Raw genomic sequence first — 26,661 nt, forward strand, 5'->3', positions numbered from 1 at the left:
AATCACTGTCTTTTCATTTTAAAATCTGCCTTCATCAGGCTTTTGTGTGAGATTGTATGCCACATGCCAAGAACAGCGGTACAGTTAAGTGGTTCCCAGCAAAGAAGAAAGAAAATCAAGGGGAATATGAGACAGTAAGAGCCTAGAAGACAGAAAAGATAGTGTGTTAAGTAGTTTGACTTCTTGACCCACAAGACGGAAAAGACTTGTTTTAAAATAGATTTTTATTTTTAAAAGCTCAATAATTATAACTTGTTACTATGTCAAGGTTTTGGTTTGGTTAAAAAATCCACAGGCTGGAGCATTTGCCATCTGGCACAATCCAGTTCTTTGAATTCTGTCGTTTTCCCTGTGTATTTCTGTGTTGTCTGTCCAAAGAGCTGCGTTTGTCCCGCTTGTTTGCATGTGCAGAGGGAAGCCTCTGGTTTCCCTGTAAAGCTTCATTTGTGATACAGAAATAAATAACCTGGACGTTTTGGTCTCTCCATTTCTCTCCCTATGTAGCACAGTCTCCTAGTTGTTTTGACCTGTGTTGTCTCAAGGGCGTTTCTTTGTCATGGCTCTTGGAGAGCAGATTTTCTGGCCTAGTCTTGCAGCAAAGCGAACTTCTCCCAAGGTGTCCGGGCCCCGCTCCTTAATGCGGCCACGCTGTTTTAGCGAGACCTTTAGAATACATGGGACTCTCCTGGTGCTGAACCATCGTTCCACAAGACAAGGAATAGAAAGGTGCTTCTGATTTGATTTACAAACCAGAATACATTTTTTATGAATGCTGAGTGCTGTGCTAATGAATGGTGCCAGTGTGAGAGCCCAGAGGCTGAAGTCATCTGTTTAGCCCTGGTGCAGGAGCGGCAGGGATGAGAGCCGGCTAAGCCCACATCCATTTATTCTAACCCTACCCATAAGGGCGGATACCCTTTAAATACAAGATTTATTGGCCCACTGACTCCTTGGCCTCAGTCCGTGGCCTGCCAACCAAAGTGCCATTTGAATTATTCAGCGAGCACCATATGTATCCAGGGAGTGGAGGAGCCCACAGTCAGCGTTGTGCTGGAGGGAAAGAGGATTTCATTGCAGAAGTCTCCTGGTAATGTGAACAGGACATTGAGCAAAAATAAAGGACTGATGCTTTTGGACATGGGATAAACAAGGTTAAAAAGGGGCATATTTTTTACTCTTTTTTTTTAAGTAATGGCTAAGAAAGCAGTGTAATTTGGTCCTAAGATGGCACGTGTATTTTGGTCAGTAAATGCAGATCTTGTATAATTACAGATACAAAATTTTTATTTTTAGGAGACATCTTGAAGTTTTATAAATTCTTTCAATTCCAAATCAAAACAGAAACTGCAAATAAATTAAAAAAACCCCAAACCACTATGTGAAGGAAAAAGAAATCCAAATGTTTCAGTGTAGAACTGAAGAGTTGCTCAATTATTTAGACAAACTGAAATTATTTGTTCCTCATATTGCTCAGTGTGGTACTTGATAACTGTTCAGTTGGATTCCCTCCACCATGAAAATCACGCTTTTCCAAGGAGAAGCGTTTTGGACCCGTGAACTGAGGTGCAGCATCGGTGTGAAACACAGACAGTCCCAGCCCACGCCTGCGGTTGAATGCATTTCTGCATCTGGTTGGCTTGTCTGTACGGAATAACAGTGCTGGGTACAAACACAGGATCATTCCTGCAAATGTGCAACTAGTCTGCTGTCGCACAGGGAACAAATTCACCTTTGTTTTAGGAACTGGCTTAGTGCTCATCTCTCTCTGCCTGTCTGTAATGGTAACAGAGTGGTGCAAGAGCAGCGAAGGCCTCTTTGTTGGCAGGAAGATTTAAAGCAAGTATCCCTATGGACTCTTGTTCTCCGCACACTCCTTTTCTCTTTCTTTTCCTTCCTCAAACAAAGAAAACAAACACTTTGTGAGAATGTGGCCGTGCTGCTCGCAGGGTATGTCAAGCACATTTAGTTAAGGCCCTGCACTGTGTAACAAACCAAGGCCGGTGGGAACTGGTTTCCCTTGGCTGTAATACTGTGTGAGCTGTCTGAGGGAGGCAAGTCATGTAGAGCATGTCTGGTTTGGAGTGCTGTGGTACCACCGGTACCAGTCATGTGTCTCTTGTGTTTGAAGCACTCGAGTCGTGGCCTGAACTGTGCTGGAGCTCGTGCTCACAGAGCGGCCACGGGCCTAAAGCTCAGGCAGAGGCCTGGTTGCTGAGGATGTGCCCTGGGTGCTTCACCGAGTAAAAAAGGTTGTATTAATATGTGTCTGAAGGACTGATTGAAGATGGTTTGAGGCTGTACGTGGAGGACTTGAAGAGAACGCGTCTGAGATGACACGAGCAGAGGACACGCATTCCCTGCTGGGAGAGGCCCGTTCTTGCTGGTGTTTCACACAGCGTGTACTCCAAAAAGGCCGAGTCACGGGAGCCAGATGGAGTCGGATGATTTAGGCAAATCTGCAAGAAAAGAGGTAACCTTGGACTTTGCAAGCAACTTTTGTAAGACCAAAAAAAAACCCCTCTGAATACATGATGCGACTTTTGGCCGGCAGCGCTGGTGCGGTGGGAGCCTTTGTGTTGGCAGGAGCACAGGGTTTCTGGCTCAGTCCGTCTGAGCAGAATCAGCTGTGTGTGCTTTGCCTTCTACAAACCCCGGCAGCCCCCGCACAGACGGTTCACTGGCTCTGATTTAAGCTGGCTTTGCTCAGCACTTTCTCAGCACTAGCTCCTGGAATTGGCTTTTTCCTAACTCCAGCCGTTTGATGACCATTCTCCACAATATAGTGAGGTATGGTGTAGTGTTTTGGCTAACAAAAGGGTATGCATGGGGAGGATAAGGCTGAAAATAACATGTCACGTTTGAAAAAGATGAAACAAAAGAACGACAATCAATTGCTTTCATATTCATCTTCAGGTATGAGATCAGATTTTGCCAGCTTTGATTCCGTAGGCCACTTCAGCTCAACAGCTGCTCTTGTAATCTGAGATTTCAGCTAAACGTTTATTTTGTTGGAAAATGTTGTATAAGACTGTCCATTTTGCTTTATAGCAAAGTCGCTACAGCTGATTTGTAGAACTGGGTGCCTTCGAAATCTTGAGTAATTACACTCTACTGTTTTAGTTGGTGTGTAGGAGTAAGTTTTAAACCTTTGTACTCAAATACTTGACTAAAATTTCTTTTTAAGCGTGTTACTTATGTCAAGGTAAAAATCTGAGTGTATGCTCATATTCAGCAGTTTGAAAACAAATGGAACAAATTTAAGGATTTTGCTGAAATCCCATTGAATGCAGTGAGGCTTAGACACACGTGCGTGTAATTAAATGTGAGAAAATTATTCGGGTAAGGCACAGAAACAATATTATGTAGCCTGTGTGAATAGTCACAAATGAACAGCGCAGATCTTATTTGAAGTGTCATAAATTGTTGAGAAATAGTGTCTGTGTCCAGAAGCCCAGCATGCTGAGGAAAGGCATCGTTGGTTGAAGTTGTGAGCAGGGAAGGACATGTATTTGGCCAAGTAAAGTACTACTTTTAGATGACTTCCTTAGGTCTAGTGCGTTAGCAGGAGTCAGTCACAGCTGACTTGTGCTGAAGAGTGACCGCCATCCCACCACTACAAACAGTGTAAAATCTAAGAAAAGAGTTAACAACTATATATTCTTTAAATAATGCTACATAGAAAACAATTTAAAGTGTATAACCGTGGCTGAGTTCTGGAGTTGTATGTGTACAGGATCCCTTGTTTCCATTTGCCTGATGTGTGTATGTAGCAGGCAGCTATGTATTTAAGTTCTTCCAAGTTTGTTTGTGGTTCTTGCTTTTGTTTGTTTTGTTGATGTTTTGTTTTTTTTTTTTTTAATTATTTTTAAATTTTCTTTTATTTGGCTCCCCTTTTCTTTATGAATTGTGATGCCACTGTCAGTGATATAATGGCCTACTTTATTTCTTGAAGGTCCCGCAGTCTTTTACTCAGACAAGTTTGACTTTGGAATTGGAGACTTTTGTCTCTTTCTGCAGCTGGAATGTGCACAGTGGGAGAGGATTGTGGGAGGGTTTCCTTGTGCCGGTATGGGTTGAATGTCATTAGAATCCAGTTTTACCTCTGCCTCCATCCCATGTTTAGCATGTGGTATTGGGGGAGGCCATCATATTATGTATTTTAGAAACAGTCTTTATCTGTGTCCTTATAAGCTGTGGTGCTTGCTAAAGGCTGATTTGCAGCAGCTGCTGAAGTGGGTGCAGGCATTAAATAAAGTGCTCTGCAGAGCTGTCAGAAAAATCAAATCTTAGGTACTTCCTAATGGGTGCTTAACGCTTTTGACCTGAACACGTCAGGACTGTTGTTGCCACCTGTGAAGTGGGAATAGTGCAATACGTTCTTCTGGCTAAACAGCTGTAATAAAGGTCATTGGTATTTGTTGAATATCTGATACTGTAGTGAGAAGCTGTACAGAAAAGCCCTTGAGGAAATTAATAATTGCGCATTGGGAGCAGGGTGTGAATGGAGTGCAAGTAAACAAGTTTTAGGGCCCACATATTGGACAAAGAGGAGGAAACAAAATCCTGAGTGGCTGCTCATTAGCTGAATACCTTCCATTCTGGATGGGAAATAAGAGCATGTGATCACGTAATTAAAGATTGTATCACGATGCATATGCACAAGCGGGCTGAATTAACATGGTGGTTGCAGCCTTAATCCTGGCCTTTCATAACTTGCAGGTCCTTCACTTGGTAACCTCAATAATGTTGCTTGAATGTAGTTCTTTTGTGTGTAATTTAAATCAGCAGCACCTGAAAAGGAACCTTGTGTTTATCAATGATATTGTTAACAAATGTTTTTGGGATGAAAAATCAAAGCAATCTCTTTGCTACAGAAGCGCTTTTGTAAAACCTATCTCAGGCAGACAACAACATGCTTTTCCATTGTTTTGCCTCCCTCTGTAATCACCACGGAGCGTCCTGCAGCCCGGTGCAGCGTTTCAGCTCCAGTCTGTTGCGCAACCTTTTTTGCACAACACTGAACCACTTTGTTTTCAGATTCCAGAGAGATGCAGGAGGCAATAGATTGTACTTTTATTAAAACAAATAAAAGAAAATATTATTAAACCGTTCTTCACTGGCCTTGTGACTTGAAGAAGTTGCTGGGATTAGTGGGCGGGCAGCGGCACCTGCTATAACTGACATCATGGGTCTCTCCACCAGTCCCTTGTGTGCTAAAATACCATCATTTCTACGCTTTGAGAATCCTTTTCTTTTTTCCACTGCACCTTACACCTGCCTTCCTTTCTCCCTGGTGTTGTTTTAAGTGTTTGCAGTTTTTTTCCACCTAGATAAATGCTTTTGAGGAACTAATTGTGCATCCAGAAGAATAAACAGTGTGTTTAACTATCTTATATGGAGGGAAATGAATGGCTTGGAAACATCTGTTTGCTTTGTGGTTTTGAAAGATTCCAGGGACTAGTCAGTGCATTGTTTTCAGACCTTTACATCTTGTCACTGCCAGAGCTAAAATAATGATTTATGAGACGTAAGAGAGAAACATTGAAGTCTTAAGGCATTTTCATCCATCAGCTAAAAAAATTCTTCCCAAATGTACCAGAAACAACCCCAGCATGAGTTGATGAAGACTGTCAGGATGCGATGGCAAATTTGGTGCTCTGAGACCAGCACCGTTTCTGGATTCCAAGGGGGTTTGGTTCAGTTTGTGCGTGTTGCTCTGCTGTGTCTCAGCTAACGAGACCTGCTGTGTGATGCTAACGAAGCTGCAGGATTTCTTGCTGTACTCTCTGGGCACCTTAATGTTGGGCAAGGTAAACCTCTGTAACAAATTATCTCAGCGAATAGAGAGGTGCTGGTGTTGTCAGTGTTTCTGTTGGTGCCTTTCTTACAATTCTGTTTGACAAGGATGCTTGGATGACTGAATAGTGGACAGAGGCAAACTGGTGTAGATTCCAACCTACTTTTCTAACTCTTTGTGTTCTAAGTCGAGTTGTATTTCATGACTGTTTAAAAATTTTGGGGTTTAAAAAGTGTCTATACCTAATTTTGTTGTTGGAGTGAAGGACAAATTGTTGGGCTTTGATATGGACCTGTTGTGGACTTTAGCAAGAACCTGAGGAGCAAATAATTAGAATATAGGTGTAGACTGCTGTTATTATTCAGTTTTACTAGCCCTGCACTGTAATCTACTTTAGTTTTTGAAGCTGCATTTTACTGGGGTCATGCTCAGTGCAAATTCAGAAAGTAAGTTCTTGCAATGCTGGAGTCACAATAATCCACAAAGATGCTTTGGAAAGATCAAGCCTTGAAATCCCTGAGCGGTGCCTGAAATTTCCATCCAGATCCGTGGCTGCGGTGCATTTGTTACACAGGGCAGTGCCAGCTTTGCTTTTCATCAGGTGTTCCCATTGAAAACTCCTGTCACAAGGGGTGGAACAGAGCTCCTGTTGTTCAGGTGTAGTTTTTAACTTGTTGGAGGGTGGCTGGAAAGGAGGGCAGCAGCGATGGCCCTGCCCTCGGGGGAGATTCCTGGGGTGCGGGGTGTACCCCGCAAAGCCAGGTGAAGCGCTGCTCAGCTGCCACTGAGGAGCTCATTTCTAATTAACGAGCTGGCATTTGCATAGCAAGAAGATAGGCATTCCTGAAATAAATCAGGTGTAGCTCCCTGAAAGCTCAACACTTGGTGAGAATGCAGCATGTCCTTCAAGCCTCCTACCTCGAGAAATCATCTGATGTACCCACGGAGGCGGTTTCTCCTCCCCTCACCAAAAGCAGGGCTGGGATTGCAATTGTTAATATTAATTGGAGCTGCGATGATTGCGGTGCCAGCCCATCAGGCTTCGGCAGGAGCCTGTTCAGCACTGGCAGCTCTTCTCCGCTACGGCACGTACGCTGGGATCACCTTGATTAATGTGCCCAATAGAAATAAAACAAATGGAAATTTTTTTAGATTATACAGTACACTCATAAATATTAATGCACTTTGGTATGGAATTGCATGTAATTACATATTTATACATTTAAGTCACCTTCCTGATACACTTAAGGCACTTTACTGATGAAAGATATATCTGAATAAGATGGGTTTAAACCATGCCTAATATGTTTGTAGGATTTATTTAATAGTGTGTGGGCTTGTATGCTGGCAGGAGAGGAGAAAAACCTCCATTAAACTCGGAATGTGTTGTTCCCAGGGTCTGCTGCTTAGTCTGAATCGACTCCATGGGTAGCTGCTGAAAAATATGTCTCGACATGAAATATTACTACATCTCCTTATCTATGTAGATAAGGTCTGTGCAGTCCTGTCACCTTAGAGTAATTACAGCTTATTACTCTAATCATGATGATGCCTGAAGTCTGTAATTAAGATTGTGCCGGCTAATGTACTAGCAGGCGGCGTGGTACAGCTATTGTCCTATCTAAACACCATCGAGATAAAAGGGGGCTGAGGGAGCAAGGGCGGAAAGCGGGGCAGTGATTGATGCTGGGCCGCGTTCCCGGCTGAGCGCGTGTGTGCGAAACTGCCCTGGGCAGTTCGCACCCTCAAACATGAGCATCGACACCCCGTGATCTGCATCCCAGCTGGTTTTAATGCATCCTATCCCCCTATTTATCCACTGCCCTATCTAAGCTTTTATTCTTTTAACATGTCGTGTTGCAGTCCAGTCTGCAGATGAAGAATTTAATATATATTGCTGTATACATACATATTTTAAGGCCAGGTCGTGTATCTGTTGAAAGCAATGAGAGGTTCTGCCACACAATTGGATAATACAGGGTTTTGACCCACTGCACTCTGTAATTTTCTCGGCAGCGATGGCAGCTGGTGAAAAGCAGGCGGCTGTGCTGGAGGAACGGGGTTGTCTAAACACCTGTCTTTATGTCTGGATTTCAGAGGAAGCCCACCCACCAAACTAGATTTAAGGCCTGCTTTCCAGTTTTCAGAATTGCAGTCCATGTACATAAGGAGCTCCCTTTCTGCTTGTTGGTCGTCAGCAGAAGAGGCACCTTATTTCTGGAGATTTCTGTAAATTATTCCGTCTGCGTTGGCTGGTCCATTTTTTCGTGCAGTTTGCAGAAAGCTTTGTGCTGTCACTCAGCTCTGCCGGGGGGTTATATGCAGATTCTTTCATCCCAATTCTGACAGGAGATGAACTTCACTTTAGGTGGATCTTGGCAATTCATGCAATTGGCTGCAACATGGGCTTCTTATGGAGGAGGTTATCCCAGATAATGCCCATGGTGATCTGCAAAATTTGACCCATCTTACACCCTCTTTAAAGCTAATGGCAGCTAGTAAATTCTTGATGGCAGTGCTAGCCCCATTAGACATTTTATAAGTTTCTGGAAGTCTGCCACTGTTTCATTTAGATCCCTACCTGAAGAAAAAGGAAAAAAGAAATCCCACAAAAGCTATTTAGTCATTAGGAGAGTTTTTTCCCTTTCTTCACTCCATCAGCCCTTTGGAGTGAATCCTCTTCAATAGTATTTCTATCTACAAACATGAGCTCTGTGTTTTAATCAAAGTCCTGTGCTGCTATAACATGCTCTGGATTTTTTTCATGCTGATCTGAAAAAGCAGAGATTTATGTTTTATCGTTAGCAGCACGATGGTAGTTATCTGTTCTATGATAAAGTATCTCGTTGCTTCAATGGAGCGCATTGAACAAGTTGTGGTTCTGGTGCTTTTCTGCCCTGTGGAAGTTGCTCTCTGGGAATTGCAGCATTACTCGCTTTTCCAGTTTATTTCCCCGAGTGCAGCCAAACAGGCCTGAGCGTGGGGGTCGCTGTGCAAAGTGCTCTGTTGTTGTCCAGGAGGTCAGTGTGTATTTCTGGTTGCTGTAGTTCCTATTTTATGAAGCTATTGGCAATGAGAATGACAGAGTAACTGTACTATATGACACTTGAGAATTTGCCTTTGTGCATTTGTGGCATGTATCTAAATCTAAGACTTCCCTGGGAAAAGAGGCAGCAGGTGTGCTCAGAAAAATGATTCTTCTGGCTTTGCTTTTCCTTGGGCTGGCTCTGGAGGATCTCAGCTTGTGCACAGCGTGTTTCACAAGGAGATCTCAAAGCACCTTACTATGATCTGTGCTACTGCTGACTTGTTTCTTAATAGCTGGAGGAAACAGAGAAAAGAGACAAGACATTCTTAAAACACTGATCCTGATTTATGGCCAAGGATGCTAAAGGTTGTTTTCACGAGCTTGGATAAAGCTCCTGACTGTGGTAGGTAGGGTATTTCCCATGGACTCTTAGGTGAAGAAAAGGTAGAAAAAGTGTCTTATGGCTTCTGTTCCGTACTCCCTTTTATAATGCTCATAAAATGATTCTTTTTGCCAAGTATCAAATTTGAACATCGAGTGTCTTCAGTTTAATTACTGATCTCATTAGTTTTAGTTATGAATTTTGTGAAGCTCTTGTGGTTTAGGTAGGCATGTAGGGAGCATTCTTCAGTCAAAACCAAACTGATTTTTGCCTTCGGGCATGTTTTTTTTGCATTAAAAGGTGGCTTAATTGGAACGATATTCTCCTGAACATTTTTGCGACACAGGGACCAACAGCCCAATTTTTTTTTACTCCTGTTGGTTATAATATTAAGTGACAATGAACAGAAGCATGAGGGTTTACAAGACCATATAGTACTTGGTGGCAGGGCATGAAGAGCTTTTGGTCAAAGCAGCCAGGCACGGTAGTAGGATATGCATTACATTACATTATTTAAGTAATATGTCCCTCATATGGAAATACTGTACTCTTACGTATGGAGTTCTTTGAGCAGATGTGACTTGGCAAATTTTATTTATTGGGTGTGCAATAGACATTGTAATTTACACTTTCTAATAGCTTCTGATTCTTCTCTCCCAGTGACCATCCAGCCTCTTCTTCCTCTGCCTTTAATTTTGTGTTATTGGAGAAATTTTTTTCAAGTAATGTTTATTTTGAAACAAAAATGTGAATGAATTCTCCGTGTTGCAGGTTATCAGTAAGAAAATAGAGTGGCTGTGGGCTAAGTGACAAAACTTGTGTTTCTGGTACAAGACTTGAGTGGTTTTTATAGACCGTGGTTCTGGGGTTTAAAGAAGTGCAAGTAACAAAGTTTTCAAATACAAGCCTTTTTTAATTTGGAACCCCCCCCCCCCCCGAGATGTGGAAATCTTCTGCTAGGTCAGGCTTGAGGGAAATGCCCACTGACTTTGAGTTTAGTTGAGCTCTTGCCTTGTCTTGCCAAATACAGGAAATAATACAAATAAATATGAAGAGCCAAGCCTTGTTTGAATCAAAGGCCATTATTAATTTAAACGTTACAAACATATGCTGTCTTCTAAGTGGATATTTACTTGATACGTGAGATGTGTCTCAGAATTAGGAGGTTGATGGTATGAAACCTAAAGGAGTGTGTGTCCGCTTCTGTGCACTCGTGTCATGTTACACATTTTATATTGCGTTTGCCTGTCTTTTGATTATGTGGACACCCGTGCAGACTGATTTCTCCTTCTCTGGTGACTGTAGCATTGTCTCAAGAATGCTTTGCTGGTCGCCAAGAATTACGGCTTGAGGTTGACCACATCAGAGCCGTATCTTAACTGCTGTGTTTCTTTTCTCTTCCTTCCCTCTGCAGAAGGACGTGGCTCTGAAACCTCAGGAACGCGTCGAGAAGCGACAGAATCCTCTGGCCAAGAAGAAACGGGAAGCACTTACCAATGGGCTGTCGTATCTTCCAAAAAAGAACAGACTTCACCACCACCAGTACAGCTCCGACCGAGAAAATGATCGTAATCTCTGTCAGCACCTTGGGAAAAGAAAGAAAATACCGAAGGGCCTCAGACAGGTAGGAGACCAGTTTTCTGTTGTGGGGAGGGAGGGCTTTGGCTCTTCACTTCTGGTATGTAGAAGCAGATTTCTCACTTTGATGGATCACTGATTTCAACTCCATTGTTGTTTTATTCTTGGGCTCTTGGGTGCCACTTGGTACTGTGTCTTGATACTAGAAGAGATGAACGGAGTGGGCAAGCAAGCAGTGTATTGATGTTAGAGCTGAGGTGATGGATAAATGTGCAAAGGTTGGAAGGGCTTTCCATAGCCTGGCTGTGGGACTGCCAGCACAAACAGATCTGGTGTCTCTCTTACACATTCTGTGCTATAAATGTGCCTTCTTGTCTTCAGACTTTGTACACAGAAGTGTAAAACCCCTTTGAACATCAAGGACAAAGTGAGGTTATTGTGAGAGGGGCAGCTGTGAATCAAGACAAAGCTCTGAGACTGGTTACGGTGCGAGAAGCTCACCTGTGGGATGTCAGTGGTACTGGAGTGTGCTCGTTTGGGTAACTCATCACCTGCCCTTGAGCAGGAACTTTGCTGTCCCAAGGCTGGTGTTCCCTCGCTGTGACACTGGTGCACGGCTGACAAAAGTGAGCAGGTCACATCCAGGGTTGCAAAGCTTGAGGCTGGAAATCTGGGACTCTTATTCAGGACTGTGCAGTGTTGTGTTTCTTCTTAAAAAAGAAGATGTGATAAGTGTGATTTCTCTGGTGAGCAGGATGCAGAAAAAAGAGCCATGTTTTGCTCTTTTTGAATAAATATCACTGTGTGTGTCATACGTAAAAAACTGAATTAGAGCTGGGGATTTCAAGTATAACACGTGCTTGTATAGTCGCTTGGATTGTGGTCTGTGAAACTCAAGTCTAAAGTAACAGCAAAGAGCTCCACTTTGACTGAAATTTGAGAGATATTAATGACTCTTTAACCAAAATGTGTATGTCTAATGGAGATGACTGATCTTCATTGAATTAGTCTTCATCCTTGTTGGGTGCAAACTGAACGTTGTTTTGCAGAGAAACTAAGGAAACAGTGAGAATTCAGTGCTTGTCATTTTGTGAGCTCAGCGAAATGGAAGGAACATTGAAGACGACAAGTGCCTTGATTTTCATTCAATTTTGATATTGACAGTTACAGAAACTGGTAAAAAACATTTTTGTCATTATTTGTAAGCCTATACTGTATGTGGAAATAAAATAAGAGATTATCCAGTGCTTCAGCAGTTGTAAAATCCTATTCTACACTACCACATCTGTTAAAGGTATTTCTACTAATTTAATTTTATTTTATGTGCCAAAGGGAGGTGAGAAAAGTCTCCAGGTTAGCTAATGGAATGGTTATAAGTAGATACTGAAGGCTGCCGTTTCCTTGACTGTTTTCTGTGTCCACCTACCTGGTTTTCACCCTCTTCATGTTTACTATGTCAAATGGTAAATGTGTGTGCTCTGTGCGACTGGAACTGGCCCTTGTAAAAGCTGACTCTTGGCACTGTTTGATTCCCTGGCACAACCTTCCGCCAGGTGAAACCTTTCTGCCTGGTACTTCAGCAGCAAAGGAACCAGCCTCTCTGCTCAGGGAGGTTATTTGTGAGGTTATGTTTTTTAAAATAAATATACACTCTCTTGGAAGGTATTGAGTTGACAGATGTCATGGAAAATGGTTTTGTTTTCAGCTGATAAATGTGAGTACTCTGCTTAATTCCAAAGGGATAAGGCTGAGAGGGAATAAAATATCTTGTTCAATAGAAATTTAACACATTTGGTTAGGGGTATAGCTCCTTAGATACAAACATTTCAGTCTCATGAACAGTTTAGGTGCTGACAAATCCAAGTGGCTTTGGCACTTAGATGTGGAAAAAAGATGTCATGGAAAAAACTATGAAGTTATTTGCAAAGACATACCCACAACCTTTATATATAGTATTTCTTGTGAGCATTTTCTGTCTTCTTTCAAGACAAATGGTGAAAACCTTTAAAAAAGGAGCAGAATTACAAGTTGTGAAGGTGTTTTTCTCTGCTCATGTAGCACTTTTCCTCCTGGAGTGACCCTTGGCCGCACGCCTTGGGTTTGCGTCCCCACGGAATTCCTGGGCTCTCGATGGGCAGCGGAGTTGCCATCCAAATGGCCACAAACCACCAACTGGGCATACTGGTGTTGTCCGCTTGATGAGTGGAAAAGTCTGAACCCAATTCCAGTTTAATATTCTGGATGTATATGGTGACCATGCCTTGTTGGTGCTATATATTTGGTACGTAAAAAATGTATCTTGCCCCTGTTGTCCACAGAGGAATCCTGATTTGTCACATGTGGATATTATAACTGGATGGCAGGATGCAATGTCGATGCTGTCACTTGCATTCCCAAGCTGGAAGAGACCTTGCCTGTAGTCTGGTGCTGTTGGGGAATGTTTTATACCTCAAGATCCTGTTCGTTGTTCTCCCGGTAGTTAACAGTCGTGTCTGATAGACCTTCCTGTGCAGTGTGTGATCTGCTAGAACAAACTCTCCCATGCAGGATTTCCAGCATGAAGCTCCCTCGTCAAACAGATTTAGTTGAAGTCGGCTATTGGAAGGACTGCTAATTAGTTTTCAGAGAAAATCCTTGCAGTATTCATGCAGGTATTTATCCAGCTATGCTGAAATGCCTACAGGTTTATTGAAATCCAGAAAATGTGAAACTGTAGGTTAATTAAGGCTCATATTTTACTAGTGAGAAGACTTTTGAACTCTGTTTTGTGAGCTTTTATAAATGTACTTATTAAGTGCCTCAAGGAACTTTTAGTTGGCGTTAAGCAAACATAAGACTCATCGGAATATTTCTCCAGTGTTTTACATTTAATTTCCTTTACACTAATTGGTGATGGCGTGCTTTTCTTTGTTTCCTGTAAAAAACATTTGGAAATCTTAAAGTGAACATTTCTAAACTAGTGGAAGGGTGGCAAAAAGTTTTGCGTTTTCATTCCTCGGGGTTCCAGGAGGACGGGACATGCTGGGAAACGACTTTCTATTGCAGCAGGAGTGTTGAGAGTATTTTCATGGCGAGGGGGAAGGACCGTTTCTCGTTATTCAATGGGTGTGTGTTTTAGAGCAAGAGACACTGACTCTTGCCACCTCTACCAATTCCTGCGTCGTTTTCTTTATCTGCTGGGCGATTAATATGCCTTCTTGTGGGAAAGGATTGTCTTTGGCAACTGCTTCTAAACTAGTCATCTCTGTGCTGGGCAAGTGGTATATTAGCTGGGTTATGTGTATTTGAGAGACACTTGCAGAATATCGAATCCCAGATATCATGTGAGTGCAAGGAAGGAGGCAAACTGGCAATGAATAAGGGGCAGATAATGAACAAAGAGAAGAGAGTTCATGATGGAGTTAGGAGGTAAATTTTAAAGAGATAAAGGAAAAATGGGAAGAACAGCAAAAAAAAAGATGCACTCCTGACTCCGGCAGTCAACTACAAGCATTATAAACTATTAGTTTTAACCTTGTAGTCCATTACATGAATCAGTTAAAGGGGAGGGAAGGAATTTATTGAAGATTTTCCTTCTCAGAATTAAGTTCATGATCCCCTTGGTAGTCTCGCCCTTAATCTATACGTCTTAAATCTGAGACTGCTAAAGCTTTTGATGGCTGATCTGGACGGCCACTGTCATGCCCCGTCATTGTCACTTGTGAACATTGCTAATTGTTGCAGATTTACTGAGGGCGCCCTTGTCCTTCGCAGAGGCGCTTGTGTGCTTCAGCGCAGCAAACTGCTGGTGCGAAGGGTGAAATAACCATCGTGTGATCTGCATTTTTATCACGTTACAGTCCAGAATGGCTCTTGCACGCTCTTAGACAAGCCTGTGCATGGCAGGTAATGAGAGCAGAGCGGGAGGTGGGCGGTGGCGTTCCGGGTCGCGGTGACACTGGTCGGGGAGCCGAGCAGATGGGTTTGATTGTCACCGGCAGCGTGATCCCAGGGAGAGCCGACTGGTGACAAGCGATTTACAATGTGCTATTTACAGTTTGGGTTTGCAGTCTCTCAATGACATCTGAGTGCTCTTTAGCAACTGCTTTCATTACTGCTTTTCTAAGAGCTGTTAATTGAAAATGAAATTGTGGGTGGGCTTTGGGAGTGCAATAGCAGCTACAAGTACCATCCGCGGCCACTGCAAACTGTTACATTTCTTTGACTCCCAACTCCTAGCTGTGCGCAGCATTGGAAAAAACCTGTATATATTTGTGCAGTGTGTGGTTAGACACCTAGGAAATACTGCATACAACGTGCATACATGTGATAAGGGCTTGAATCCCCTTTTCTATAGCTGCTGCGAGCTGGGATTACTTCACTGGCAGCCAGTGAATTGCAGCGACTGCAAAACTGCCGAGGGTCAGGAAGGATCCTGGGCCGTGCCAGCAGCTCCGGAGGACCAGGGAGGGTTCACAAGCTGTGCGGGCTGCGTTTGGCTGAGTTCAGCGCTGTTGGAGGTCTGGCCCTGAGTCACTGAACTTAAAGGAAATGTTGCTACCAACTCACGGAGCGTGGCACAAACCCGCTCGCCTCTGGAGCAGCATCAGCGGGGCAGCAGGGACACTGCCATGCAGGAGTGGAAACTGAGATAATGGATGTTACTTTCCATTCTGGTTGTGAAGAGAGAGGTTATTTTTTAAAATTTATTTCAAAATACTAGCACGACCGCTTTGAAATGACTAGGTTTGCTGTTTGTTTTGCAGCCTACACAGCTTGGTTCTGTATGTGCAAGTGATGCCAAAAGGCTCAAGTAACCCAGAGCAACGGGAGTTTGCAGGGGGCACTGTTTTAATGAAACTTTGCAGTGTGTTGGTATTGTGAGCATTGTTTGTTTGGATTTATTGATTTGTTTATCGATCCACCCTATTAACAGCTTTTAATTTGAAAAACAAACTAGGACACTACCAAAAAAAATAATCAGATTGCAGCACTGAAAGTATAGAAAGGGACTGTGATTTGAAGTTACATACATAGCATGAGCAGACATAATGTTACATGGAAGAAAATGCTGGTGTGATAAAGGCAGATGGGTAGATGTGGGATTTGGGAAGCCTGTAGGGTGGCTAAGGAAGAGCCCGTCTGTAGGGAAGGGGTGAACTGGTGGGGCTGTGCACAAGCCTGGCCTGGGCCGGGTGGTTTTTCAGATGGGTAAATGTGACACCGGGGTGTGCGTATGGAGGATGTGTCCAGAGAGGGGCCTGTTGTGTGAGTTAATGTTGTCTCTGTCTGCTACTGTCCAGCTCGGTGTTATCTATTCTACCATCGTGCTGTTAAAACATTGAGTGCTCCGTGCTGGCCAGTTGGTAATTTCATCCTTGAAAGGGAACTGCGCTTTGTTTTGCCCACATGCACAGTGTGTGCATTTCTGTATGTGTGAGGGAACGCGTGTCTGGAAGCTGGGCTGCTATTCAGCTGCCCCTCTCGTTTCCCTCTCAGAAGCCGCCGCTGGTGACAAACAGTGCTTGAATTACAAGCGTTTTGTGATTCTCAACTGCTGTTTGCTTCTGATCAGAGGCCGCAGAAATCTCCAGCTGCACTTAACCCGCAGTCACCATATCCAGTGTGTCATCTGGGAAGGCACCCAGCTGCTCGGCAGCATCCAAACAACTTCTGGGCCCTGATAATATATAATTGAGCTCAATGGGCACAGAAAGGCTTGTTGTTCTTTATAGAAAGGACTGAAAAATGATGTGTTGCTTCGTGTGCCTGTTGTTCTTCACTGCGCATCCCCCCCAGGTTTAATGAAGTTCCTGAATAGGCCCTTTGGATTCCTGGAAAACGCACACACAAGCAGGCACGTAATGTGAAATCCAGAGCCGTTCCTGAGCCCAAGCGCGATGCCAGGATGCAGTTAATGTTTTCGGAGCGAGCGGGGAGCTGTGCAAACACCTGCATTCATTGATCAGCCGCTCGTAGAAGCTGCCACTTTAGTGAAGATCTGCCTGCAGTGACGTGTCGCAGGCGTTTCCCCCCATATAATCACCAGTTTCACCTGCAATTTTTCAATAAGCTATTGAATTATACCTCCGTAAATGATACACTGCAAATCCAGCAGGTCCTAATTGCTAATGATGGTTCTGAAAGACTTTCATTTGACTGTAATTAGGTTTGCAAGCAATCAGCTGCCCTTATCAGAATTGAAAACACATAATGTAAAATACGGGCTGGTGGGAACGTTGTGTTTTCTTAAAAGGAGGAGGGAAGAGGAAGATGTTTTATTAGCAGAAGCTGTGACATATTTTAACACCTTGAAAACATCATGTGTGAAATTAATTCTGTTCAGTATTATGCCATCTGGCAGTGTTATTGTTCTGTATACGTTGCCATGTAAAGAGCACTTTTTTTCGTCTGGGCATGAGCCTGTGTTTGAAATAGTAATCATGAGTCAAATGGATTACTAAGGATGTTATCCCTGCTAGATAGGTTAAAAATACATATTGGGGAAATCCCATGGACTCAAAATGGCTTCCCCGTGGAGAGCTGCACTTGCAGGGCTGAGGAAATTGGAAGAAGAAGGCCTTTTGCTTGCCATGCCCCTGTCCTGGGAGTATATATGCTCGAAGGTAAGATTAACTCTATCCAAGTGTTGTTTATAGAATCCCAAGTAGAAAATGCCTGTGTCTTATACTCAGTACCATGATAATTGTTTAATAATATACTACTGTTTTGATCCTGTCTCTATGTCCCCAGTTGATCCCCCTGCTTGGAGTCTCCTCTGGGATCTAGTGGGTGGCAGCAGCTTCAGGCTCTGGTGTCAGCACAGACACACAGAAGAATATAAGCTTAAAACCTGGTTACAAACTGGTGTTTGACCACTCTGGCTAAAATATCGGCTGTTTGGCAGCATGGATTGTTATTTAACCAGGACTCAAACGTGGGTGTTCATACCTGGTTTGCTGAGCAGTGTCATTATCGTGATGTGTTACTTCTCAGTGGTAGAGCTTGTACAGCCAAGGCAGAGAGTGGAAGAACTTGGGTCACACCTAGAAACAGGAATAAATGGTGACATATTAACATCTCCCACGTTTCTCTGAAGCTGATGGTGTGAGCTGGAAGCACCTGGGATGCGCAGGAGGGTTCTACTTTCGCAGCTGATCAGGCTTGTAAGAAAATGAGCAATGTTGGCATGTTTTTATTTCTAATGCAAATGTTGCCGCTGTTTTCTGATCTGCCCTGCTGCATCCCGCTCGGTGGTTTGGCTCTGGTTTGTGCAGCTGTGAAGCGGGGTTGCCAGGAGATGTCACCCCCTGTCACCAGCTCAGGTGACGCAGTGGGGAGAAGGTGCCCCTGTGTCACCGCTCACTGCAGCCGGGGGAACAACCTCCCAGCCAACCCCAAACTCAAAACCAGATTAAAAGCAGTGGCTACTGGGTTAACCTAATTACGTTAATCACTTAGTTAGCTTGAGAAAGATAGTAAAAGAAATTACTGTGCACAGAGTAGTTGTCGTCTCACAGGTTTCTTTTTTCTTTTAATGTTGGCACCCTACTGTAATTGAAAACTTAAATGATTACTAAAGGTGCAGTTTTGGGAAGTGAACCATACTTTAAATGCACAATGCAATCAATTGCTGTCTTAAAAATTCCTAAGCATGTTATCAATACGGAACTAAGAAAACAAATAATTTTGACTGAGGCTGCTTGGAGACAGATTAAGCTGTAGCTTATATTACATGGTACCACATTATTAATATAATTATTATATTATAGTAGCTTATAGCTTTATTACATTGTAGACAATATAATAAAGTGACCATTTTGAAATAAAAGAAACCATCTAGCACTTCTAAAACTATTTTTTTGTTGTTGTATTCCACAAATAACTTAAATCTAAGCTAATACTTGTGACCTATAGGGTTAAACTCTGTGTTTTAACTGGAAGCACAGCAGTTCATCCTCAAATCTGTTGTGAAAAAATTGAAGTGTTGGAGCTATGTTACTTTAGTTTATTATTATTATTTTCTCCACAAACTCTGTATTCCAACAGGGAGGAGGGGTAAGAGCGATGTGTTTAAATGTGGCTGCTAAAGAAGAAGGGAGTTGCCTCTCACGCAGCTCTTTTCTGTGTGAGCAGAGGAACAACAGGGAGAAAACCCCAAGTTTGCTTATAAACTGCAGTCAGGCCTAGGCCCAGCTCACCCTGCTAAGCCTCCTTCCCGGTCTCCCAAGGCTGGAGAAGTCCTTCAATTAATAAAAATAGCGAAGCTGAGAATGGGTATAGAACTGACAACTGGTGTTTAATACTTTAAGAGATTTCAGATTGGTTTTGTCTCAGTATTTTAATAAAAATATTTTAGGCGGATTTTATCTTAGCCGTACGAGGCAGCTAACGTTTGGTGTGTGAAATGTGCCATGGTACTCTTTGATTTTGGCCATTTCCTTCTGAAAAGATGTTTCTCCGATGTAGCTGAACAAAAAAACCTCATACTTTTATGAAGAAAAATAAAAATCAAGTGCCCAAGGCAGGCAGAGGGTTAATAAAAATGGAAATGCTGTTAAAATTACTAACCAATCTGTTTAATGGCTTGTAGTCTCCCCTCCCCCTAACACATGTTCGTCTCTTGTAAAGCACCTTATTGCTTCCTGCTTGTTTACCGGTTTTTAGCAAGTCAAGCAGCTTTCAAATTGCTTTGATGTTAATTATAGAACTTGTTCAATAAGGTTTGCTAGGTGAAGGAAAATAGCTGGTATGTTTAAGGAAATAAAGAAATATGCAGACAAGTGCTTTGTGCATTGGTTCTGAAAAAGGAAATGTCAAGATACTGATGACTTAGTGTTGTCAAATAAAGGCTGTATTTGGGTGCACGCTGCTCTCAGCTTGCAGGGGTTGGTCTTAGTTGTCTTCACTTCTCTTGATAAAAGGGAACTGCGTGCTGAGGACCGCTCCTTGCGATTGGAAAATGAGTTGGGTTTCCATACCCGTTGTGCCTCTGGCTGTGGGTGTGGAAGTCGCGGCCTCGTTTCCCCATGTTCATCCTGTAGGTAAAACCTGTTTAATGATAAAGAGCTCGTCTACCGATTCCTAACCAAGGCGTAAAGGTTTAATCAAACAATTTGTGCGGCGTTTGGAGAGCTTCGGTACCTGTGTGATAAATGAATGTTAATAATTTCCAGTACAGGGCACCGTTAAGCTGACTGTGGAGTTTGTCAAGAACCAGCGCTGTGTTCAGTGACCGGAGGGGACTTGTCAGGAAACAATCTAAAACCTTTAGCTCATTAGTAGCATTGTATTTGTAAATCAGTAACAATACACAGAGGCGGAGGGTGGAAGGTGTATAGTTACAAAATGCTTTTGAAAGATTTGAAGTAAAAATTGCAGTCTTGTGTTGCTTTATCAGAATCGCTACGTTTCCAGCGTTGGAAAGCTATTTTCAGTATTAAGGCTTGTGCTTCCAATGTTTTAAATAAACCTGTGCTTTAGTATGCAATAAATACTGAAAACAACCCCCTCAAACTCTCTTCTTCATAATAATGATAGATTTTGATACAATTATTGCTGGTGTGCTATTACCGTTGTGCAGTAGGTACCGATGGGCGTGTTGTTTCCACAAGCAATAAGTGCCGTGGCATCTTGTGTATGATTTTCGAGTCATCAGAAAACATTTTCTGGCGTAGAATATGTGAGATGGTAACATTGCACTGGGGGGGAAGAGACCTTACCTATCAATAGCAATGCAGGCCTTGTAATTCTCAATCTTCCTAATTTAAATCACGAAAATCTGTTTTTAATGAATAATTCAGAGACCTGATTTAGTAGAATTATTTCCAGCCCATGTATATTAAACAGCCGACCTGCTATGGCAGTTCTGTTTAAAACACTCTTGATGGGGGGTTTTCTTTTTCCTACAGAAATGATCATCTTTGTCTGTTAGAAAATAAAGCTGCTGCGGAATTTTGTCCCTTTGATTACGTGATTTTTCTTTAAACCTCATAGGCTAAAATTCAAGCTGAAGAAAAATAAACCCCTTACTACAGGAGCTCCTAGAATTCAATTTGGAGAGAGTAAACCTTGTACTATATCCATTAGGAAAATGGCAGTATTCTTCCATTTCCTGATGTTATTCAATTACTTACCCCGCTTCCTGCTTTTAGCGCAAACTGTATATTTTAGCTCATGACCTTTGACAGCAAATTGAATCAGAAGTGGAGATGCAAAGGAAGGTTTTTTTAAAAGATCCTTTAAAGGCATTGATGTGTAGCAAATCTTGGGGTTGATTTGTTTTGTTTTTTTAATAAGCCTTGCTGTGGATTTTGTTGTACGGGGCATTTTCTTTGGAAAAAAGGAGTTTGAAGTTAATGTTGTTCCTTCTTTGCCTTGGAGAACAGTGGAGTCTGCATAGCTGCTCTTGCTAGTGCATGCCTGCTGCAATTAGCGTTGCATATTTTAGTTAATACCAATAAAAGTGGAGTTTGTTTAATTTAGAATCAAGCCCTTGTTTAGATTGGATTAGCGCTTTAAGAAAAATATTTGACTTGTAAAACGATGCTATTGACACAAAGCGGTTCCAAGTCCGAAGTCGCCCTGAGCTTTGTCTCACCGCTGCTGCGGCCTTTCTCGCCCCTTCCCCACTTACACGTTTTTATAGTTTTAAAGTGATGTTATGCAGTTTAAAGCCTTATGATGGAATGAAAAACTGTCTTATTTAGCTAAAAGTCCAGAGCATAAACAGTCTTTTAAAGGAGAGATGATGTTTCTGTAACACGTTACAAACATACGGTGCCTCTGAGTGACACTCGTGTCTTGCTAAGAGCTGAGGAACATCGATAAACAGTGCTGAAGGTGCATTCATGTGGCATCCCAAGAAACCTCTCCTCTGTCAGTAATTCCAACATGCGTATCAGGAAACCCACAGGGCGTAATTCACCATCAGCCCTTTCATGGCTTTTATATTGCCCCAGTTTTACTCTCTTGGAAATACGGGCTTTATTTTCTAAAGCTTCTCAGCACCACAGTGAACCAAGTCCCAGTGCCAAACTGACTTACAGTACTTGGAAGTCAAAGTCTTAATAAAACTGGTGGGATGTAGGGTCTACGTTGCCACTGTGGCTGTTGCCGTTTAGTCCCAATCTGTTTCTGGTTACTGATTTTTCCCCTGCTCTTGAGGAAGGGAAGCTCAGCCACTGGGGTTGCGGTCGTGTGGGTGCTAAGAGATCTGAGACATCACCTGGACAAACCACACGGCTTCTCATTTCTATAGGATTCTTAAGTTTTCAACATCTCCAGATCTGGTGCCCCTTAGAAAAAATGAGGGAGAGGGAATGCAGAAGTGTTTGGACTAATGGTGCTGTGAATACCCTTTTGCAGTAGAAGAGGCAAATCTTCAAGTACGTTGTTTTGATCTTTAGCTCCTCCTAGATTGTAGCTTGTTTACAAGCTTTGCATTGTACTCCTTCCCTAACACTTGTGAATAGTGCAAACAGAGAAAGAAACCCAAACCAATGTATTTGTGTGAAGCTTTCCAACATAAGTATGCAAATCTACCCAGAGCTCTGCAGAAACCATCGGTGAGAACATCAGGGCTGCCCAGCTCAGCCATACACAGTTCCTGGTGAAACTTCTCACACACGGTGTTCCCTGAGCTTTTCTGTTAACAGTTGAACGAGACTTTAATAGTTCTTAGCTTTATCTGATCAGAATGCTTCACGTCATAGTTCCCCTCCAAATTTGTTGGTTTTACTAATCCTGAGTCTTTATAGAATAATGACATTTTGAAGGGAGTAAGACCCCAGTGGTGTGTCCAGAACTTGCCCTTGGATTGAACTTGAACAGAACTTGAGTTCAAGAACAAAAAACCAGGGTACGTCTTAAATTTATTTCTTCCAATGCACAGAAGTGGACGCCCCCTTTCCTTCCCTCCGTTACAAAAGCAGCTGTGCTGGTATCTACTTGCACTGGAAGTGCAATCTCTCTGCCACGATTTGCAAAATTTTCAGCTATGTACACAGTGCTGAGATGTATTGTGGTCCAACTTGGGTCTGTGCTAGTAGAGAGCCTGGCTTTTCTGCATCAATATTTGTCTAACCTGGTACAAGAGCTTTGTTGCTTTGGGTTGTGTTGTTCTGCAGGCTGCTCCAAGATACCATTTAATTCTTTCTTGTTCTGGCTGCAGCAATGCCAAGTATTTGTTGAACATCTGTCAGCATGTTCAGATTATTAACCTAACTTCTGCTCATTTATGTTAATAAGAACATTTGAGCCTCCTAACAAGCATGTGTAACAGTTCCTCACACTACTAGTCCCACTGAAATCCAGCTCAGAGGGTTGACACAATCTTACCCCAACAGCAAAGCGTTGGCAATTCCCCCTTCACAAAGCATTAATGCACTTTGTGTGCCACCTGGACTTGGAAGGTGGCACAGCTTATGAATGGTTGCATGTAATATTCAAACTCCAAAGTGTCTAATTTGGGACACAATAGAAAATATGGGAGACAGACACCAGAACTTTTTCTAGATTTTGCATCTGTAACCAGAAATTTGCGGTCTGTCGGACTGGTGCAGCGTGGTGGCTGTTGGGTCACGATGCCAACAGGATGGTGTGGAGGAGCACAGAGTAATGTAAAGCTGGTGAGATCAGGACCTGTAGGTGCTTTTCTCGGGGCTGCCGTGCTTTCTCAAGCCTCCCACTCCGGAGGCTGTGGGATGTGCATCCTCGGAGATTTCCACACCTCCCCAAGCGGGGTCGGCCTTGCTTGCAGTGCAGCTTGGATGAGGTCACCCCCTGAAGGCCCCTCCGACCGAAACTGTTGTGTGTCACTCCAAGCAAGTAATTCTGGGAACAGAAACTGCCATTTATGATGGTTATTTGGTGTCTACTATTGGGCTGCTAGTGTAAGATGTGTAACAAGCAACCCTGAAGCCAGCTCGGGAAATGGTCCCTGCACTTGGGTCTCCAAGGGCCTTCACTTTATTGCTAGCACGCTGGTTTTGCTAGTTGAATTAAAGGACAGATCTCCTTTTTGGACTACATGCAGTCCGCTGGGCAGCAAAATGCACTTGGAGCAATTCCCCCAAGTCCTATGATCTTTTACTACAGATACTATTAATGAAAGTATTAATTACGCTGTTCTGGAATTAGGATTTCGTAACGAAACCTCAACCAGAAAACTCAAGCCAGGTGGGCCAAATGTCATGAAACACTCAAACTTGAGCTGCGAGTAAAATAAAAGTCTGAGTTGCTTGAAGGTTTCCAGTGAAAAGAATGTAAAACTTTTCAGCTTGTCCAAGTTTTGACAGAAAATCTTGCAGGACTTGGCAGGCCTGGCTGGGTTTCCTTATGTGTGAAACGCAAGATGAAGCTGAGGATTTTGCCCATTAAGTTACTGTTTGGTTGTAGGGTGAGCACAGAAGTGAGAGAAACTCTTAAAGGCTTTCTCGCTGCCTTGCGGTGCGTACGGCCGCACCGACACACAAGCTGCAATTAAAAGCTGTTTTGAATACATTTCAAATGTTTGACTTGGATGGGAGGGGAAAGGCAATTTTCTCTCTGTCCTTCCTTTCACCCTTGAACTGGGACTTGTACAGCCTGTTAGGTGAAATGAAGAAGGGTTTTTAGTTTTCTATCCAAAAAGGCTTTTTAAGAAAAAGGAGTGGTTCTTAAAGGATTTGGGAAGGTTTTGCTGAGAGAGGGCAGAGTTGTGTTGGTGTGTGTGGGGAGTGGGGGAGTCAGTTATTTGACATTTCTCTTCATCCACTACACTCCAGAATCCTGATTATTTCCAATATTTTGATCAATTTGAATTAGTTCAATGCTTAAAGTATTTTCTAATGTCCCGATTGAAATTCTGTGCTAACAGGGATAGGTTGGGGTCAGAAGGAGGTAAATAGCAGTTGCTGGGTTTTTTATCCAAAGCCCTTTTCTCTGTGATAGAAAGAGTTTAATTATTGATTTTTACCCAAGACTTTGTAACTCTTATGGAAATTGCTGTTAGCTCTTTCACGTGAACGTGCAGCTCGCTCACGCTCATGAAAACACTCTGCAGGGTTTCAGTGGAGTTTTGGAGCAGGGAGGCTGCATTTCCAGTAGTAACTGTGCTGGGGCAATTGTTTCCTTTGACATGAAGGCCCTGAGTATGATGAATTGCAGCCGGTTTCCTCTGCCACCAGGTAATCTCCACGGGAACGTTTTGTAGTGACTTTTGTACTCAAAACCAGTTTGTGAGGCAGGTGAAGCGTTTTCTCCCACATCCCAACCTGATCAGTGATAGAGCTGGCACCCCTGAGCTGGGCTTTGCTGTAAGTCTAGGAACATGGACATTGCGCAGCTTTGTGATATTTGGCCGGTGTTGATTAATCACATCTTTAAGGGTTGTAATTTGGAGATCTCAGGGGGGTAAAGGGGTTGAGAATCTAGACTTTCAAAGGAGGTGTCAGCTGAAAACACCTGGTCTGGGCCCTGAATGCTTCTGTGGCTTTGAGCCCGCTGCTGTCACCTCTGCCAGTTGTCCCCTGGAGCAGGGGGAGCAGTTTTCCCCCCTGCTCGTCCTTGTGCCAGATCCCCGTGTTTGCAGCAGCGCTGGGACTGCGGGCCCCGTGTGTCCCCGCGTCGGGGGGGCTCCCGTTGTACCCAGACCCAGTGCAGCGCCCTGGATTCTGCTTGTCCTGCTGCGCCACCTGCTCCTCCTCCCCACCTGTCGCCTCCTCCGTCACACCAATGCACGGCTCGGGATGGGGTTTCTTTGGTTTAAATGCCCAAGATGGGGCGGGTTTGGGGTGGGGGGGGCGCGGGTCCGGGGTCCCGGCGGCGGCTCCTCGGCGGGGCTGGGGCGCCCTCTGCCGGCCGGCGCGGCGCACTGCGGCCCGCTGGGCGGCCCTGCCCGCGGGGCCTGGCCGGGGCGGCGGGCTCTTTATTTTATTGATTTTATTTTATTTTATTTTTTATTCCCTTTGGCAAAATATGCTCATTTAGGGAAGAGTTTGCTTTTTGTTTTGTTTTCCGTGGCATTGCAGGAGCGCTGCAAGTCACAGGTTCCCATTTTGATCAGCCAGATGTCACCTGGTCACCCCTGGCTGCTTCCTTCCACCTGAACAAGCAAAAGAAAAAGCAAACAGATACAAATGGCAGCTACAGGATTGGTTGACAATTCCACAATATCCCAGGTTTATTCTTTCATCTCACCAAGGTATAACAAAGACGTTGCAGCCCTTGTGTTTATCAGCGTTGGTTGTGCAGAGCAGCTCCATGCGTTGAAGCTGGTGAGGGTCAGAAAACGTGTGGTGCCTTCACACGGGAGATGGGAGAACTGGAATTGAAGGTGTGAATGTTTATTGACAGGCAAGAGGCTGAAGGTGTGACTTGCTAAAAGTCAAACATGCTTTACATTGCTATTTGAAAAGACAAAAATCCGTGTGAGAAAAGCAGAGCTGTGGAGCTGCCTCTGTCCCTTTTCTGCTGGCTGCTCGGGCTCAATTTGTTTCTAACTGGCTTGGAGCAAGTGATGAATCCTTCTCCTGCTTCCAGTAAGATTTTAGTTAACACTAAATTTGTTAAAATTTCTGAGATAGTGATAGAAGCCTTTCTTGGAGAACCAGAAATGACATTTCTGAAGGTGCCACTTGTCTCTTCTTCCCTTGGGCACTAACTCACGTGGCCAGCAATGGGAGTGTAGATATCAATACTGTTAATTGCTTTGCTGTTCCTGGAAAAGAACGGAGGAGAGGTTTTGTGTTGGAAGATCTGCAGGGTCTGGGGCCTGTCTGAGCACCCTGAGGGGAGTCCCGGGCAGCTGTGGGTCCCCCTGCTCCTCCTCCGCAGCTCCTGAGCGCTTTGGCTATCGAGACCTATTTGCAGAAGAGCAGGTGAATTTGCAGAGGGAGCGTCATCACATTCAGCGTC

General features: G+C 43.5%; 1 protein-coding gene across 7 annotated transcripts in view; it reads left to right on the top strand.

Annotated features, from left to right (window-relative positions):
- The window catches only part of AUTS2 (activator of transcription and developmental regulator AUTS2), a 712,052-nt gene that overhangs the window by 179,322 nt on the left and 506,069 nt on the right, over positions 1–26,661 (top strand). For all 7 annotated transcript variants that reach the window (XM_082068573.1, XM_082068577.1, XM_082068578.1 and 4 more), the window contains exon 2: positions 10,622–10,831. In XM_082068573.1, coding sequence (XP_081924699.1) covers positions 10,622–10,831 — 210 coding nt within the window. The remainder of the gene's footprint in view (positions 1–10,621; positions 10,832–26,661) is intronic.

The sequence above is a fragment of the Streptopelia decaocto genome (assembly GCF_964273445.1).
Source record: "Streptopelia decaocto genome assembly, chromosome: 18".
In the NCBI taxonomy this organism is placed as follows: domain Eukaryota; kingdom Metazoa; phylum Chordata; class Aves; order Columbiformes; family Columbidae; genus Streptopelia; species Streptopelia decaocto.